Here is a 14473-nt window from a genome sequence, read left to right on the forward strand (position 1 = left end):
TTTGAAAGGCGTTGCGAGGGATTTAGAGGATTCAATATGGCCGCCAAAAATCTCGCGTTGGTGTGTGATTGTGTTGGTGGATAAAATTAAATGACCGAAACCATTAATACACACCACCCCTGCCTCCATATCCCCCTCATTTCTATATTTACATTTTCGCTCCTCCGTCTCACACTGGTTCTAGATGACCAACTTTTGTACCGTGGCAAATTTTCTGCGAGCTCTTTTTGCTAATGAAACTTCTCGGTTTTAGAACAAAACCAAGGGCAACCGTGATTGTCGCGGGTTTGTCACTGTCGATATGCATTTGTGAAATTTTCACAGAAATGCAAAGCGAGCGTTTCGCGACGAAACAATCGAAGTAAGCCATACTTTCGTCCTTCAACGTAGACAGTTTGACAGATGGAAAGTGTCGCCAAAAATTATCGCGAAATTTTTTTGGGCCGTCTAGAAGTAGTTTCACTTGCTATTGCATCAGCTGTTCCGGTGGTGGCTTTTTATTACAGTCTTCATTCGCTGGTGGCTTTGGGTCGCTGGGGGAATCGGGGAAAGCCGGTAGAGCACTTTTGACGATGCTTTTATGAATGTATTTATTCCGTGCCGGTTCTGACGAGGCCTTTGGCGTGCCATGCCGACTGATGGTTATCAAACAAGCGTGTAGCTGTTGGTGTAACTCAAATAAGTAAGGCAGGCTAGTGCAGCAGTTGCACAAAAACTGCTCATACACCTACGTTTTTTAAATTTATTTTTTATGGAAGTGAGGTTATTTTGGTTGATGGTTTTGGCTCTAAACGACTCAAACTCTCAACCTGAACGGAATACAAAATGACTTCATTTAACAGACGGCAAACGACTCATGCATTCTAAAAGTAGCAAAAAGCTAGTGGCGTCATCTGTTGGTGTGATAGCGACACAGAGGAGCTTCCTCGCTTGAAGAGCATTCACATTCCCTCTGTATTGTTGTATGATTTCTAGTCTATACATCACGTCGCTCTCAAACATCTTCTAGGGAAGATATTTTTTTCTTATATAATAATTATGTTATAATGGTTTGTCAAAAGAAAAAAAAACATTCTTGAAGCATGGTGTATCCTTGCGGAGACCAGTAGCTGAAGAGCGGACACATGCGTTGCCAAAAGGGTGATTAAATACGACATGCTTTACGGTATTATAGGCAGAATCGCCAGCTAGCTGGAAGGCTGGGTTAGGTTGAGCTGCGTCTGTTGTAAATTGAAGACAGACGAATATGGACAAGAAGCAGGGCCAGGCAGAACGCCATAGAGCATGGTTGACTTTCTGTACTACGGATTTTAGTGAGTTTATTCTTTTCCGTCGATATGCATTCAGGTTCACGAGGGCGTTTGAATATACCGATGTTTGTAGCTATTCGCATTCTCCTAAAATACTGGTGCACCAAAATCTGTCATAAGTGGTTGTTGTTGTTCGTATAGTTTATAGAGGCTTTGGCTCCAACGGAGTTCTTTCGCCTCTTGAATCATAAGTGTTTACCTAAAAACAAACGCTCACTTTGAAACGAGCACTGCAGGCAAGTAAAGGCAGGGTAGATAAAATGAGCGAGATGTAGCGATATTCGAACGTCAAAAACGCTCGCCATGCTGTACGGGTGCGCACATTGACAGCTAACGTTAACCTTAAAAAAATCATTGTGGGATCCTGCTCCGCACGAAAACGTGGTTTCGTGAAGGAAACAAAATATTTATCCGTGCTAAAATCCGTGCTCACCAGCTTCGACCAGCTCTATTAGCCGCGTGGCACGCAGTTTTACGATACACGATAAGCGCCAGCCTGCGACCGAACATGGAATACGGTGCATTAGCCTAGCGCCCGGCTTGGTTAGTACGGTGTGGAAACAGTGTGCTCCGTGTGCGGACGAGGTACGGCAGCGGTGTTGCTCTCCGCCTGTCTGCCTGCCAGGAGGAAGAAGCAGGCCTGAGCACGATGGCACATGTGGTGCACGGTCGGTGTGTGTAGTGTAGTGTAGGGTGCTGCCGACCAAGTCTAGCTAAATCTAGCAAGGACATCGGATCATATGCGCGTACTGCGGGTTGGGACTGTACGGTGTGTGCGTGTGTGTGTGTGTGTCGTATGTGTGACGGTGTGTTCAGTGAGAGAGGCTTCGGTGCTAGCGCATTTACTCCCTATACGGAATTCGGAGCACATGATAGAAAGGAAGCGCCTTCCGGATAGTGTTTCACTTGTACAGACAGGTGCGAAAACCTTTGCTGTATGATCAGTGGTAGACGGTGGTGGTGGTGTAGCTAACTTTGCCTTTCCAAACCGTTGCCCAGTCGGTTGCGGCGCCGCATGCAGAGGGAATCGCGTGTCCCGCATGTTCCGGAACTCGCCCTGTGTACGGTACGCCGATAACGTTTGCGGCGCCACACCGGTGAGGAAGAGAGCAACCCCCGGGAGCGCGTCCGATAATCGGCAGGTGGAGGAAACGGAACTGAAACGTGTAGCCAGAGCGCACCGTCTTCGTCGTTGTCGTCGTCTTGGTCGTCATCGTCGCCGCCGCCGCCGCCGCCGCCGCTGTCGTGCTTCTCACGAGGGTTACGCGGCTCAGTCTGCTGCCGCACGGTGTGTGGTGGTCGCGAGACTTTGCCTCTGTGTATGGTAGCATATATTATGTCATCAGGTTACACACGGCCAATACACACACACACACGCGTAGTGTTTGCACGGGCACACGGCGATAAATATATTTGCCATTTTGGTGCGGGATTTTTTCGGAGTGTAATTTCGGGACACGTTGAAAAGCGCCTGTGGCCAACGATCGCCATAAGACTAGTGGGGTCGTTTCCATTGTATTGTGGCTGATTCGCTCGAATCCGCTCGATTGTGGATCAGAATTTTCACGTCAATTTTACTGCCACATTCCCGCCCCCTTTCGCCGTGTATCGGTCGTACAGGCGGGTGTGTAGGATGCATGTTGATTTTGGTGCTCCCGAAATAAAGTAAAAAATGTGTGCTTTCGAATTTTGATCTACGTGTGTACGACGACGGTGTGCACTACACGAGGTAATCGAGAACGTCAATACGCGTTCTCGCTCTCGCGCGTGTTATCGTGGAGCAGTTCGCTTTCCCTCTCGCTCGCATCGCTGTGCAGAGGGCCCAGAGCCGGACCTTTCGTGCGAGAGAAACATTGTTCTATTTCGTTCGCTCTCTGTCTCTCTTTCTCTCGCTCTGCACTGCACACTGGTAGAGGAGCGCCGACTGCGAAAAAGTGCTCGTGATCCAAGGGCTGCTGCGGTGTGGTCAAATTTTGGGTGTGTATGTGTGCGTGTGTGTGTGTATGTGTTGTGTTGTGCACGGTCCTTCGCCCAGCAGTGTCGGGGTCGGTTTGGTGGTCGGTGTAGTATCCCTTTTCGAACTGACTCCCAGTGCCCGCAGCGTGTAGCAACGTGCTCTCGGATTTGGACAAATGGAATGCCTTTTTCTCACACGCTTTTTATGATTTTTGCTTCTCCATCTACACAGTGACGGCGAAGAAGTGGCAGGGGTGAACGGCGCCGGGGGTGTTGGCCGGTAAAGTTGTTTTCTTTGTGAACATTTTGGTTTTTATTTTTTGGGCAATTATTTTGTGATTGTGACCACCCGAATTTGCGGTGTGCGAAGAAGAAGAAGAAGCAGAACGGCGTGCTAACCGGAAGCTGAGCTTTTTGTGAAAGGAAGCGCAAGTTTTACACACACAGACACGGCAGCGCGCGCTTGGGGCACTTGGGTCGCGTTGCGCCGAGCGGGTTTGTTCAAAGTTTTGTGTGTTGTGTGTGCGTTTATTTTTATTCATTTACAAATTAACTGAGAGTTTTGGTGTGGAAGCAAAACATACGCGAAAACTCGTCACGTCAAACCTCGAAGCTTGCGCGATCCACCTAAAGAGAGCCGTTTCCGCTAATCGGAAAATAATTGCAGCGAGCGAAAGCAATGGCATCAACACAGGTATCACATGGAACCAGTGTTAGCAACGCAGCAAATAACAACAACAACAACAACAACAATAACAACAATACCAACAGCAGCAGCAACAACAACAACAACAACAACAACAACAACAACTCTAGCTCTTCGTACGCCAACGTGTTGTTGAATCTGAAGGAGCAGCAGGGCAAAGACGTTTCGCATCAAGCCGACAACAACAAGGAAAACATTGGCAGTGAGCGACCGGGCAGTGGTGCACCTCCGAACAGTAGCAGCAGCAAAGGCAAACCGGTGGCAGGCAAAGAGTCGGTAACGCTCGGTACGGCCACGGCCCACAACCCCACAAACACTGCCGCGACCGGATCGGCGGCCACCAGCACCGCACCGATGGCAGACGAGGCGAAGGTTCCGCTCAGCAATGAGCTGGATGTGAAAAACAACACGCCCGACGAGCTGGAAGATGATGCCAACTTTGTCCCAGTGGTGTCGCATCACAAGCGCGATCGTAAGGCAAAGGCGGCCGCTGCCGCTGCTGCTGCCGCCGCCGCCGCCGGCGCTTCAACGCCACATGGTGGTCCGAAATCGTCCGGAGAAAAACAGTCAGCCGCTGGAGCTGCTAGGGGGTCTGGCAGGCGCCCGGCGGCTCCAGGAACGCAAACGCACGTAGGCAAGCAGGGCAAGCTCTCACACGAACGTGGTGGCGGACCGGACGAGAAGGGCGGATCGTACCGGAAAGATTTCGGCAAACGTAAGTCGAGCGATCGCAGTCGCAATCTCGCGAATGCGGCCGGCGAATCAGCAAAGGACGAGAAGCTGCACGATGCGACGGCGGAAGGTGGCAGTGCCGGCGGTGCCAGCAGCACCAGCGGAGCACCCGGGAAGCAGCTACAGCAAGCGGCCGCTCCCGGTGGTGCTGTGGCCGGTCCGGCAGGCTCACCATCGGACGAGGAAGACCGCGGCAAGGAGGATGCGAAGAAGTTTGTTGAAGCGCCACTGCCAAAGGTGAACGCATGGAAGGTAGGTGGTGGTCGCTTGTCTACATGGTGGGTGTTTAATGTTATTAATGTTGTCTGTTACACCCCTTTTTCTTGGCGCAGGTCACCCCGTCCATAGAACCGGCTCCGATTCCAGTGAACGATACACGTGCCCAGACCAAGTCCAACACAGCCAAGGTAGCGCCAGCAGCGGCGCCCAGCACGGCGGCTGCCGCTGCTACACCTGCCGTCCCAAGCCCAGCCAGCGCGGTTGCAGCTGTGGAAAAATCGGACGTTTCAAGCGCAACTGGATCGAATGAAAAGCGGAATGTACAGCCGAAACAGCCAACCAAAGCTCAAGGTAAACCAAGGCCACAGCAAGTCGAGGGCGCTAGGGCTCGTATACACATTGCTGATAACGGGCTGATCGCTGATTTGCAAAACTGCAAACCAGCTATTGTGGATGAACGATGAAGTAATAGCGATTTTGTTTTCTATTTCGTTGTAAACATTACACAGGAAATGGCAACCAGAAAGCAATGCCCAACGACCCGAACGGTAGCAAGCCAGCAGCTCCGGCCGGTGGAAAGTCTGATAAAAAACGTAACAACGCAAAGGTGGGTTTGGGATTTTGCTGCTAACCGTTGAGCGGGGGTTATTTTTATGTTTTATTGATTGCTTAAAATTGTCACTTCCCCCAGGCTGCCGATTTCACAGCGAACAGTGGAGACTGGCCAACACTGGGCGAGAAAAAGAACACCCCAGCCGACGGTCCCAAGAAGGGTGGATCGTCCGAAGCGAGCGCAGAAAAGCAAAACGCTGCTTCGAAAGCAACCGGCTCAGCAGTTTCGTCCACATCGACGGCCGGGGTACAGCCAAAATCGTCAGAACCGATGAATGCTCCACCAGCGCAATCGTCGTCGTCGTCGCCGAAGAAGCACCAGCAGCCAGCGGATGTCCCAGTTCCTGAAAGCGGTCCAAGTACCTCGAAGAGCACCTCCTCGACGAACACTAGCAACAACAGCGCCGTCGTTAAAGATAATGCTACCAAAACAGCGGATGGAGCATCCGCACGTGCTTCTACTGCCCGCGCTAATAATCAAACCGGTCCGAAATCGACCAACGAAGAGGGAGGAAAGAACGCTGCGGCACCATCCTCAACTGCTGCTGCTGCTGCTCCACCGAAACAACCTGCAACGGCATCCAGCACGGCGTCGAAACAGGCCAACTCGGATGGAGCAACTACTGATACCGCCGCCTCGGAGCAAGCGACGGCCACCACTTCGCAGAGCCGACCGCACAGCCGAGGCCGTGGAACGGCAGCTGAAGGCGAGGTAAATGGGTCGGCCGCATCCGCTAGCAACAACACGCGCAAGGGCCCGAAACCGAAGTGGGTTCCGCTGGAAATAGAGCTGCCGAAGGCGCGCGAAAGACGTGCGCGAACGCCCCGGCACCGGCGGTACGACGACTACGAAGAGAGCGGTTGGCATCAGCATCAGGATTCGTCGGCCGGGGGACAGCAGTCAGCCGGCCAGGCGCAGCATGCTAACCAACAGCCACAGGCGCAACAGCAGCAGCAACAGCAGCCGCCGCAGCAGCAGCAGCAGCAGCAACAGCAGCAAGCGCAGCATCAGCAGCATCAGCCGCAGTCGCACCGGGGCAACGGGGCTCCGCCGGGTGGCCGTATGCCTAGAGGGCGGACTACCCGCGGAGGAGGCGGCGGTCCGCCGGCTTACCGCGGTGGCAGAGGCGGCAGTGGCCGCATCGCTACCGGACGCGGTGGAATGAACTTCGGCTACAGACGCGGGGCGCCCATGCGCGGAGGAGCCAACCGTCATATGAACGATCGGACCACTGCCACAACGGGTGCTGCGGCCGGCGTCGAGAACGGTGTGGTTGGCGGCATCCCGCTTGGAACTGGGCAGGATTTCCAAGACTTCACCGCGGTGAACACCAAAATCGGTACCGACCAGGCGGCGTTCATCATGCCTTATCTAAGCACGTTCTACTACAACGGTGCGCCATTGATAGGAATGGATCAGCTGAGCATTAAGGAGTGTATTAAAAAGCAAATGTAAGTTGGCCGCCTTGTTCTTACAAACCTTCTGCCGTCTTCCCACTAACTTTATTTTTCTGTTGAAACTAATTGTTCATTTTTATTTCCCTTTCTTGTCGCTTGGCACAGTGAATATTACTTTAGCGAGGAAAATCTAAATCGTGATTTCTACCTGCGGCGAAAAATGGACCCGGAGGGCTTCCTTCCGGTTACGCTTATCGCATCGTTCCATCGAGTGCAAGCGCTCACCGACGATATTGACATAATCACCGAAGCAATCAAGGAATCGGAAAAGCTGGAGCTGATCGAAGACTACAAGGTGCGCACGCGCGTCAACCCCACGATGTGGCCAATCGATCACTCGGTCACGATCGTGAATGGTGCGATGAACTTTGGAGTTACTTTCGCCGACCAGCAGCAGCAGCAGGACCGGACGTCGGCGTTGCCATCGCAGACGGTGCAGGGAGAGCAACAAGCGCCAGACGCTAAACCGGCCGGGCAAGAACAGCAGCAACAGGGGGCGGCGGCGTCGGCGGCGGTTCCTGCGCCGACATCGGTTCCGGTCGCTGGCGACGGTGCCGATGTCGCAGCCGTGCCGCAGCTGCAGGTGGCCTCGAAGATCCTGTCTAGTATTCCACCACCCCCGTTACCGAGAAATATTCGCAACCCAGTAAGCAAAGCGAGCAAAACCGTGCCGCTGCTAATACCGTGCGTGAACGTAGCGCCGATGGTGAAGCCTTGCTCCGTCAAAGAGGTAGCGCAGAAGTCCAATGCTGCCCCTGCCGCTCAGCCACCGCCCGCGGAGAGTGGGAAATCGGCAGAAGAAAACTTAAACCCCGACGTGCCGGAATTCGTTCCGGCGGCCGCGCAAGTAGAAAATAAGCCACCGAAAAGTAAAGCGAACGAGAAAAAGCAGCCCAATCCACCACCGGCTGCTGCTGGCGGTGGGAAGAAGGGTAAGGCGGCCCAACAGCATGGGGGTGGTAGTGAGGGAGGCAAGGAAGGCAAAACGGTGAAGGTGGACGAGAAGCCTGCGGCAGCAACTGCGCAGCCGGAAGAGGAATCAGCCGAACAGCAGCAACAACAGCCACAACCAGAGGCCGCCTTATGGAAGGAAGTAAAGAGAAGATCTCGGTCGAGCCAATCTCACCCTCAGCAAGCACCAGCGCAGCAGCAGCAGCAGCAGCAACAGGCAAAGCAGCAGACAAAAAACAGTAGCGCTACCAGCAGTGTCAGTGGACCGCTGTCGAATGACATTGCTGGTAGCAAGAAGGCTGCATCGATGGAGCAGCTCGCAAAACAATCATCATCGCAGCAGGCGAAGCCCCAGCAGGGTAGCAGCAACGCAACGACGCAACAACTGAAGCAGGACAACCTGGGCACCGCACCGGCAGCGGCGGCAGCAGCAGCAGGAGCGAATGCTGCGTCCACCACGGAAGAGCGCGAAGAACTTGACTTCCAGTTCGACGAAGAGCTGGACATACCGCGCAGCTGTGGCGGTCGGGTGAACCATTTCACCGACAACTGGTCGGAGGACGACGACGAGTCGGATTACGAGATACCGGACACGGAAATCAACAAGCTGCTGATCGTGACCCAGATCACGAACCGGCTGCCCAAGCACGATGGGTACGATCGTACGGGCGATTTCACGACGCGCACGAAAATTACGCAGGACCTGGAGCGCATCATCAACGATGGGCTGTACAACTACGAGGAGGATCTGCTCACGAGCAAGAGCGATGGGCGGCGCGGTGGCGGCTACCATGGCTATCGGACGGTGAACCTCATCTCGCAGGAAGAGTACGACAAGCTCGTGACGAAGCCGACCAAGCTGGCAACGCTGGAGGTGGCATCGCCGCAGCCCTCCGCGCCGATGGCACCACCGAGTGTGACCATCGCATCGCCGCCGGCAGCGTCGTCGCCACCGTCGTCGGCAGCGCTCAACGACAGCAGCATGGTCGACGATCAGTCGCTGCTGGACGTGAGCGGGCTTAATGTGAGCACCGCCTCGACGACCACCGGCAACCGGCACAAGGCGCGCTTCTACGCCGTCAACAAGGACGAGTTTGTCGATCCGATCACGCCCCGCAAGCGCAAAACGCGCCACCTGAACAATCCACCGGTCGAGAGCCACGTCGGCTGGGTGCTGGACGCGGTGGAGCATCGGCCCCGCACGACCAGTATTGGCAGCTCGGCCGGCACGAGCCCGACCGCGTCCAGCTACGGCTCACTGCCCCACAGCCTGCCGGTCTTTCAGCATCCGTCCCACGCGCTGCTGAAGGAGAACGGGTTCACGCAGCAGGTGTACCACAAGTACCACAGCCGGTGCCTGAAGGAGCGCAAGCGGATGGGCCCGGGTCAGTCGCAGGAGATGAACACACTGTTCCGGTTCTGGTCGTTCTTCTTGCGCGAGAACTTCAACAAGAACATGTACAACGAGTTCCGGCAGCTCGCGATCGAGGATGCCGCCGAGGGTTTCCGGTACGGGCTGGAGTGTTTGTTCCGGTTCTATTCGTACGGGTTGGAGAAGAAGTTCCGGGCGCAGCTGTACGAAGACTTCCAGCACGAGACGGTATCAGACTACGAAAATGGTACGAACAGCGTGGGGCGGCACCACTAATGATGTTCGCTCTAACACAAATGTATATCTTTTTTTTTTGGTTTCCTCTCCCCCATACTTCATAGGTCAACTGTACGGGCTGGAGAAATTTTGGGCCTTCCAAAAGTACTACAAAAACGCTTCCAAGCTCACGGTAAACCCCAAGCTGAAGGAATATTTGGACAAGTTCAATTCGATCGAAGATTTCCGTGTGCTGGAACCGCAGATCAACGAAATGCTTGAGGGCGTTGGTACTCTCAAACCGTGTCAAACGAAGCGCCGCCCGAGAAGCGTTTCGGAGAGCGAGGGTGTCGCGGTGGTGGTCGGTTCCGCACCGGGACCGTCGCATGCCGGTAGCCATGCTTACCAGGCCGGAGGAAGTCGCCGCGGTGGCAGCAGCGGAAGTGGAGCCGGTTCATCGAGTCACAGCAATACTGGTCACTACACAAGTCGTAACCGGTGAGTACAAAACGGAGTGAAACTAATTTGAACTACATTAATAACAACACCTTGTATCGTGTGCGTCGATAATGTTGCGAAAAACAAAGGCATTGGGGTTTTTTTATTGCTTTTTCCACACAGCTGATAGGGAAGGATGTATGTACAAATTGAAATATTTAAAATTGTTCAACACATAATAGCACGTGATCGTGATGGAGACGCCTGGTGTCTTGAGTAAAATAGATAATTTACTAGTAGCGACCTTTTGATGATTTAAGCTGGAGTGTTGAATATTTTTACAGACACGTGCTTAAATTTAATCACTCATGTTGTTTTCTTCCCATACCTGTTCCACAATACTACATCTTCATACATGTGTTATACACTTTCTAACGACAATTTATTTTACCTTGTGTGTGTTCTAGATGCGATTCAACGGGAAACAGACCGGTGGAGGTATCGAACCGGCTACGCACCCGCACCGGCTCCTTCGGCGACACAACACAGGTGATGCGGCGCAGGAGCGGATCGGCAGGAAATCGTGTAGTCCGCACGTTTAACAACCCGAGCAGCAGCCATCGTTCCCTTGCCTTTCTTACCCGTAGCAACATGCAGCAGCCCTCCACGTCAGGTAATGTAGGTAGCAACAGTAACATCAGCAAACATCAGCAGCAAACCTCACAGTACGCAGCTGGTGCTCACAAGGCAAAGCCGTACAAAACGCCGGCGCAAAGTAGTAACAGCAGCGGCGGTGACAATACGGCCGGACCGGCGCCCGACGGTGCAATGCCGAGCAGCAGCAACAGCAGCAGCATCAACAACAGTAAATCTAGTGAAAGCAATGTTCATAACTAAAGCAGTGCTAATTCAATGCTGCAGGGGACAAACTATCCTGATTTAATGTGAGTAATCGCGGTCCGAACGGCTATTTCTCAACCGATGTTATGAGAAGGTAGTTAGTTTTGCTCCGATGCGAGTTACGCCGCACTAGAGAGAGAGAGAGAAAGAGTTACGTATTAGTAGCTTTCTTTTTCAAACTGCCAGACAGATACACACACAGACACAGATACACACACACAAACGCGCTCACAGTGGATGTTGCGCGGGTGGATGTGTGTTTTATTTTCTGCCCTGTGCGCTCTCGAAGCAAGGTCTTCGAAAGCAGACTTGCAACATGGCGCTGCATGCGGCAAGTTAAAATTATAATGGTTATTCTTTTTTTTTGCCTCAAATCCCCCTTTTCATGCCATTTTTTAGCTGAATGGCTGAATCTGATTGATGTTCCTACAAACACAAAGCAAGAGAAAAACAAAAACAACCCAATAACGAAACCAGTAGAGGAATACTAGTATTTCTGCCCCGATATTAAACCGCGCGCGAACTTATCGAAGTAGATACGCGGAAGGCCTCTACGCGAATTCGCCCTGTAGGTGTAAAGTTCATTGTATTCGCACTTTGATGGTGTGATCCGACAACAGGAGACAAGCAGGAGAAAACACACGAAGTGTGGCTGCGTAGTAAAACGATAAAAAGTACGAAAAAGAGTAGACAGCAGATACAAAAAAAAAAACTACTCAGGCATCTCTGCTTGGCTGGTTACACGCCCCGAGGCTTGTATTTTTAGGCAGTACAAGCCGAGATGGGGGAAGGCTTGGCGTCTCTGCACCGACACCCTATCCAATTTAGAACTCCCATACATCCGTCGTACACCACACGGCTGGTACATAATGATAACTGCACCGACGTTTATTATTATTGTGTTTTTTTTTGTTTGTTGTGGAGCCATAGTTGTACATGGATTTGTGTGTGGGTGTTCAAGTGTTAAGCTACCGGCTTGCGTTATGGGTAGCGTACTTGGTAACGTGTCTGCTTTGCAAACAACAATCTGCACGTGTACTGGTTGTGCACATGTGTTATTACGAAGTGGGTGGAATAACACTTAAGTGAAAGTATAAAGCGTATATACTTATCGTGCTTTAGATGTAGTGCAGGACTGTAATGTGGAAAATGATTGAATTTGGTTTTGTGTGTCTAGGGCGGCCGTTTCTGTGCTGTACTCCCCCCCCCCCATGCGCACGATTTGTAGTCAGCCGTGCAAGAATAACACAAAACACACAATATCTGTGCGCTAAGGAAGAAAAAAAACCGCAAATGGGGGTCTTTATTTAAACACGCTATAATCAGGTTTGTTAGTTTTTGTCAGGGTAAAATTGTTGATTTCCGTACAAAATAATATTGTGACCGTGCTCTGTAACTCCGTAACCAGAGGTGTACTAAGAATGCAACTATAGAGGAATTATTCAAAATTTGCGAATGAGGCGCGCTCGGTTTCTCACGTGTTTGATATGTTTTGTACGCCACTCATTTGTTCTCACACCGTTGTGCCCTGATCCTCCCTATGCTTATTATGCTTTACATCTACTAATTTGTGTTAATTTTTGCGCTCCCACTGATGCGCGCGCCTGACACTGATAGTTGTGTGTTTTCTGCTATTGCTCTGTAATTGGTATGTTTTTTTCTTCAATTGGGCCTTTATTTTTATCGTTGAATGTTCTTTTCTTTAATTTACGTTTATAATTTTTTTTCTGTGGGATTATTGAATTTAATGTTCGATAAAAGAAGTTACTAGAAGTGTAAGCGGAATGACTACGAGATAAAATTACACACACACACAACTTCTTAGTACGTAGGTGCAAACTAATGGAAAAACATGAAAATGCAAAAAAAAATCATAAAACAAAGATGATGAGCAGGACCGAAAGCAAATATAAAAAAAAAAATGTCGAAAATCGTTGCTAGCTACAAATAGATTCGGATTATGAAAGGTAAAACAACAAGAAAAATTGCTGAGCCGCAATTAATTAAACTATAAATATAAATATAAATATATATAAATCGATAACTGTAAATATTATACTTTATATCAGTCAGTTTACATAAAAAATACTTTGTAAGATGATTTCGAAAGGCGTTCTTCTTTCTCTTCGTACACTAAAATTGATGACAAAAAATGTAAAGTTTGACATGTTTCACCAGTTGTAAAGTTTTGCATCAGCTATGACTTTTTAGTGGATGACGTGGCTGAGCATTGGAAATTCTTATTGGAATTCAGATGAGCCTTATCTGAAATGGTGCCGTAGAGTCCACTTCCCATCACATAAAGTTCACTTCCCCCAGGAAAGAGCCAAGAAAGAACCCCATAAAACCATGTCTTATTATTTATTAATATTGGGGCCCTTTCCGTTTGAAGTTCGTAGGCTGATATTTCAGCCTGTCAGCTGTTTGCATTGTATAGCAGTTTTCGAGCAGCTATCTAAGCGTGTATAATATACAGGTGGGCTTATCCCAAGGTGTATGAATTTAGAAGGCTGATTTTTATCGCTTCTGCTTCTGAATGAAGATTTTAAGAGTGTTTTGTGTATTCGTCAAGCCTTCAGAAAGCTCATTGGAGCAAAAGTTTTAACTCGTTCTGTCAAAAAGTGATGTTCAAAATTGGTTATAAAAAATGCTATGAGACCACCTGGACTACATACACTTTGATTCCAGATTCCACCACCTGATCTCTTTAATGCACGTTGGGATAAATGTAAACAACACCGTGTTTTCGAGCAGGTACTCGAATCTAATTCTAGCTTTGATGCTAGAATAATCTAGACTGAAAATTGCAGGCCTCCAACTGTCAAACTCCATACAAAAAACTAACTAGAATCGTGAAGGCCCCCATTGTCAGGAATTCCCAAACAGGTCGCAGTGTTCAATTAGTAACTTTGTTTAAGGCAACATTATTTAGGTGAAATATAAGTATATTTTACTCTTATGGTACTCTATACAAAATTGCTGGATATATAAGATCGCACGTTACTTGATTACATGGTTAATATTTGTTTTGCTTTGATGTGGCGCTCTCTATGCGAATCAGATGGCATTATTCTCTTTCAGCCAGGATTAGTAAAGTAAATCATGGAAATCCTACATGAATGCACTAAAAGTAATGCTTATAGCCTAGTGTCAAAGTATCACACATTAGCAATTATACACAAATATTAATCAGAATGAACAAAACAATATATTTTACGTAAGCTGTGGTCTGAGTCTATCCCTAAAACATTTTTCGGTTAATTGATGTCAAATAGATGGTAGTTACAAGTAAAAGTGCGACACATAGCTTATATATAGTCTGAAAAGATAAAACAGGTATTTAACTGGACGAGAGGCGAGAGTAATTAATTACTGTGTACGTAAGTTCCTAGATATTCTTTAACGCTACATCATAACTAGTATTGTGGGAGCGTCAAGTCACTTACCTCCTAATTGCTTGAGAACCAGTCAGTGTAGACCATCCTTAAAGAAAGACGGTAGTAAGTACAGTGACATATCTCTAAGGTGAATCTTCAAGGGACCATCAGCCTAGAGAGACATTCAGCCACTTTCACAAACTCGATCGAATTGGAAAACCTTCGG

At 49.9% G+C, this 14473-nt stretch overlaps 1 protein-coding gene across 6 annotated transcripts; it reads left to right on the plus strand.

The window, feature by feature from the left end:
- Positions 1-1645: 1645 nt before the first annotated feature.
- On the plus strand, positions 1646-12891 carry LOC120899872 (la-related protein 1-like). Of its 6 annotated transcripts, none has more exons than XM_040306183.1 (8): positions 1646-1895; positions 3499-4956; positions 5037-5274; positions 5433-5530; positions 5615-6987; positions 7099-9563; positions 9658-10030; positions 10438-12891. In XM_040306183.1, exons 2-8 carry the CDS (start codon positions 3946-3948, stop codon positions 10865-10867), a joined length of 5988 nt encoding a protein of 1995 aa, XP_040162117.1. In that variant the 5' UTR covers positions 1646-1895; positions 3499-3945; the 3' UTR covers positions 10868-12891. The 6 variants fall into 6 exon arrangements, with proteins under 6 accessions (XP_040162117.1, XP_040162098.1, XP_040162125.1 ...); XM_040306164.1 differs by having other exon boundaries at positions 1646-1853; XM_040306191.1 differs by having other exon boundaries at positions 1646-1853; positions 3934-4956.
- Positions 12892-14473: the final 1582 nt, after the last annotated feature.

Source organism: Anopheles arabiensis, chromosome 2 (assembly GCF_016920715.1).
Source record: "Anopheles arabiensis isolate DONGOLA chromosome 2, AaraD3, whole genome shotgun sequence".
Classification (NCBI taxonomy): Eukaryota; Metazoa; Arthropoda; class Insecta; order Diptera; family Culicidae; genus Anopheles; species Anopheles arabiensis.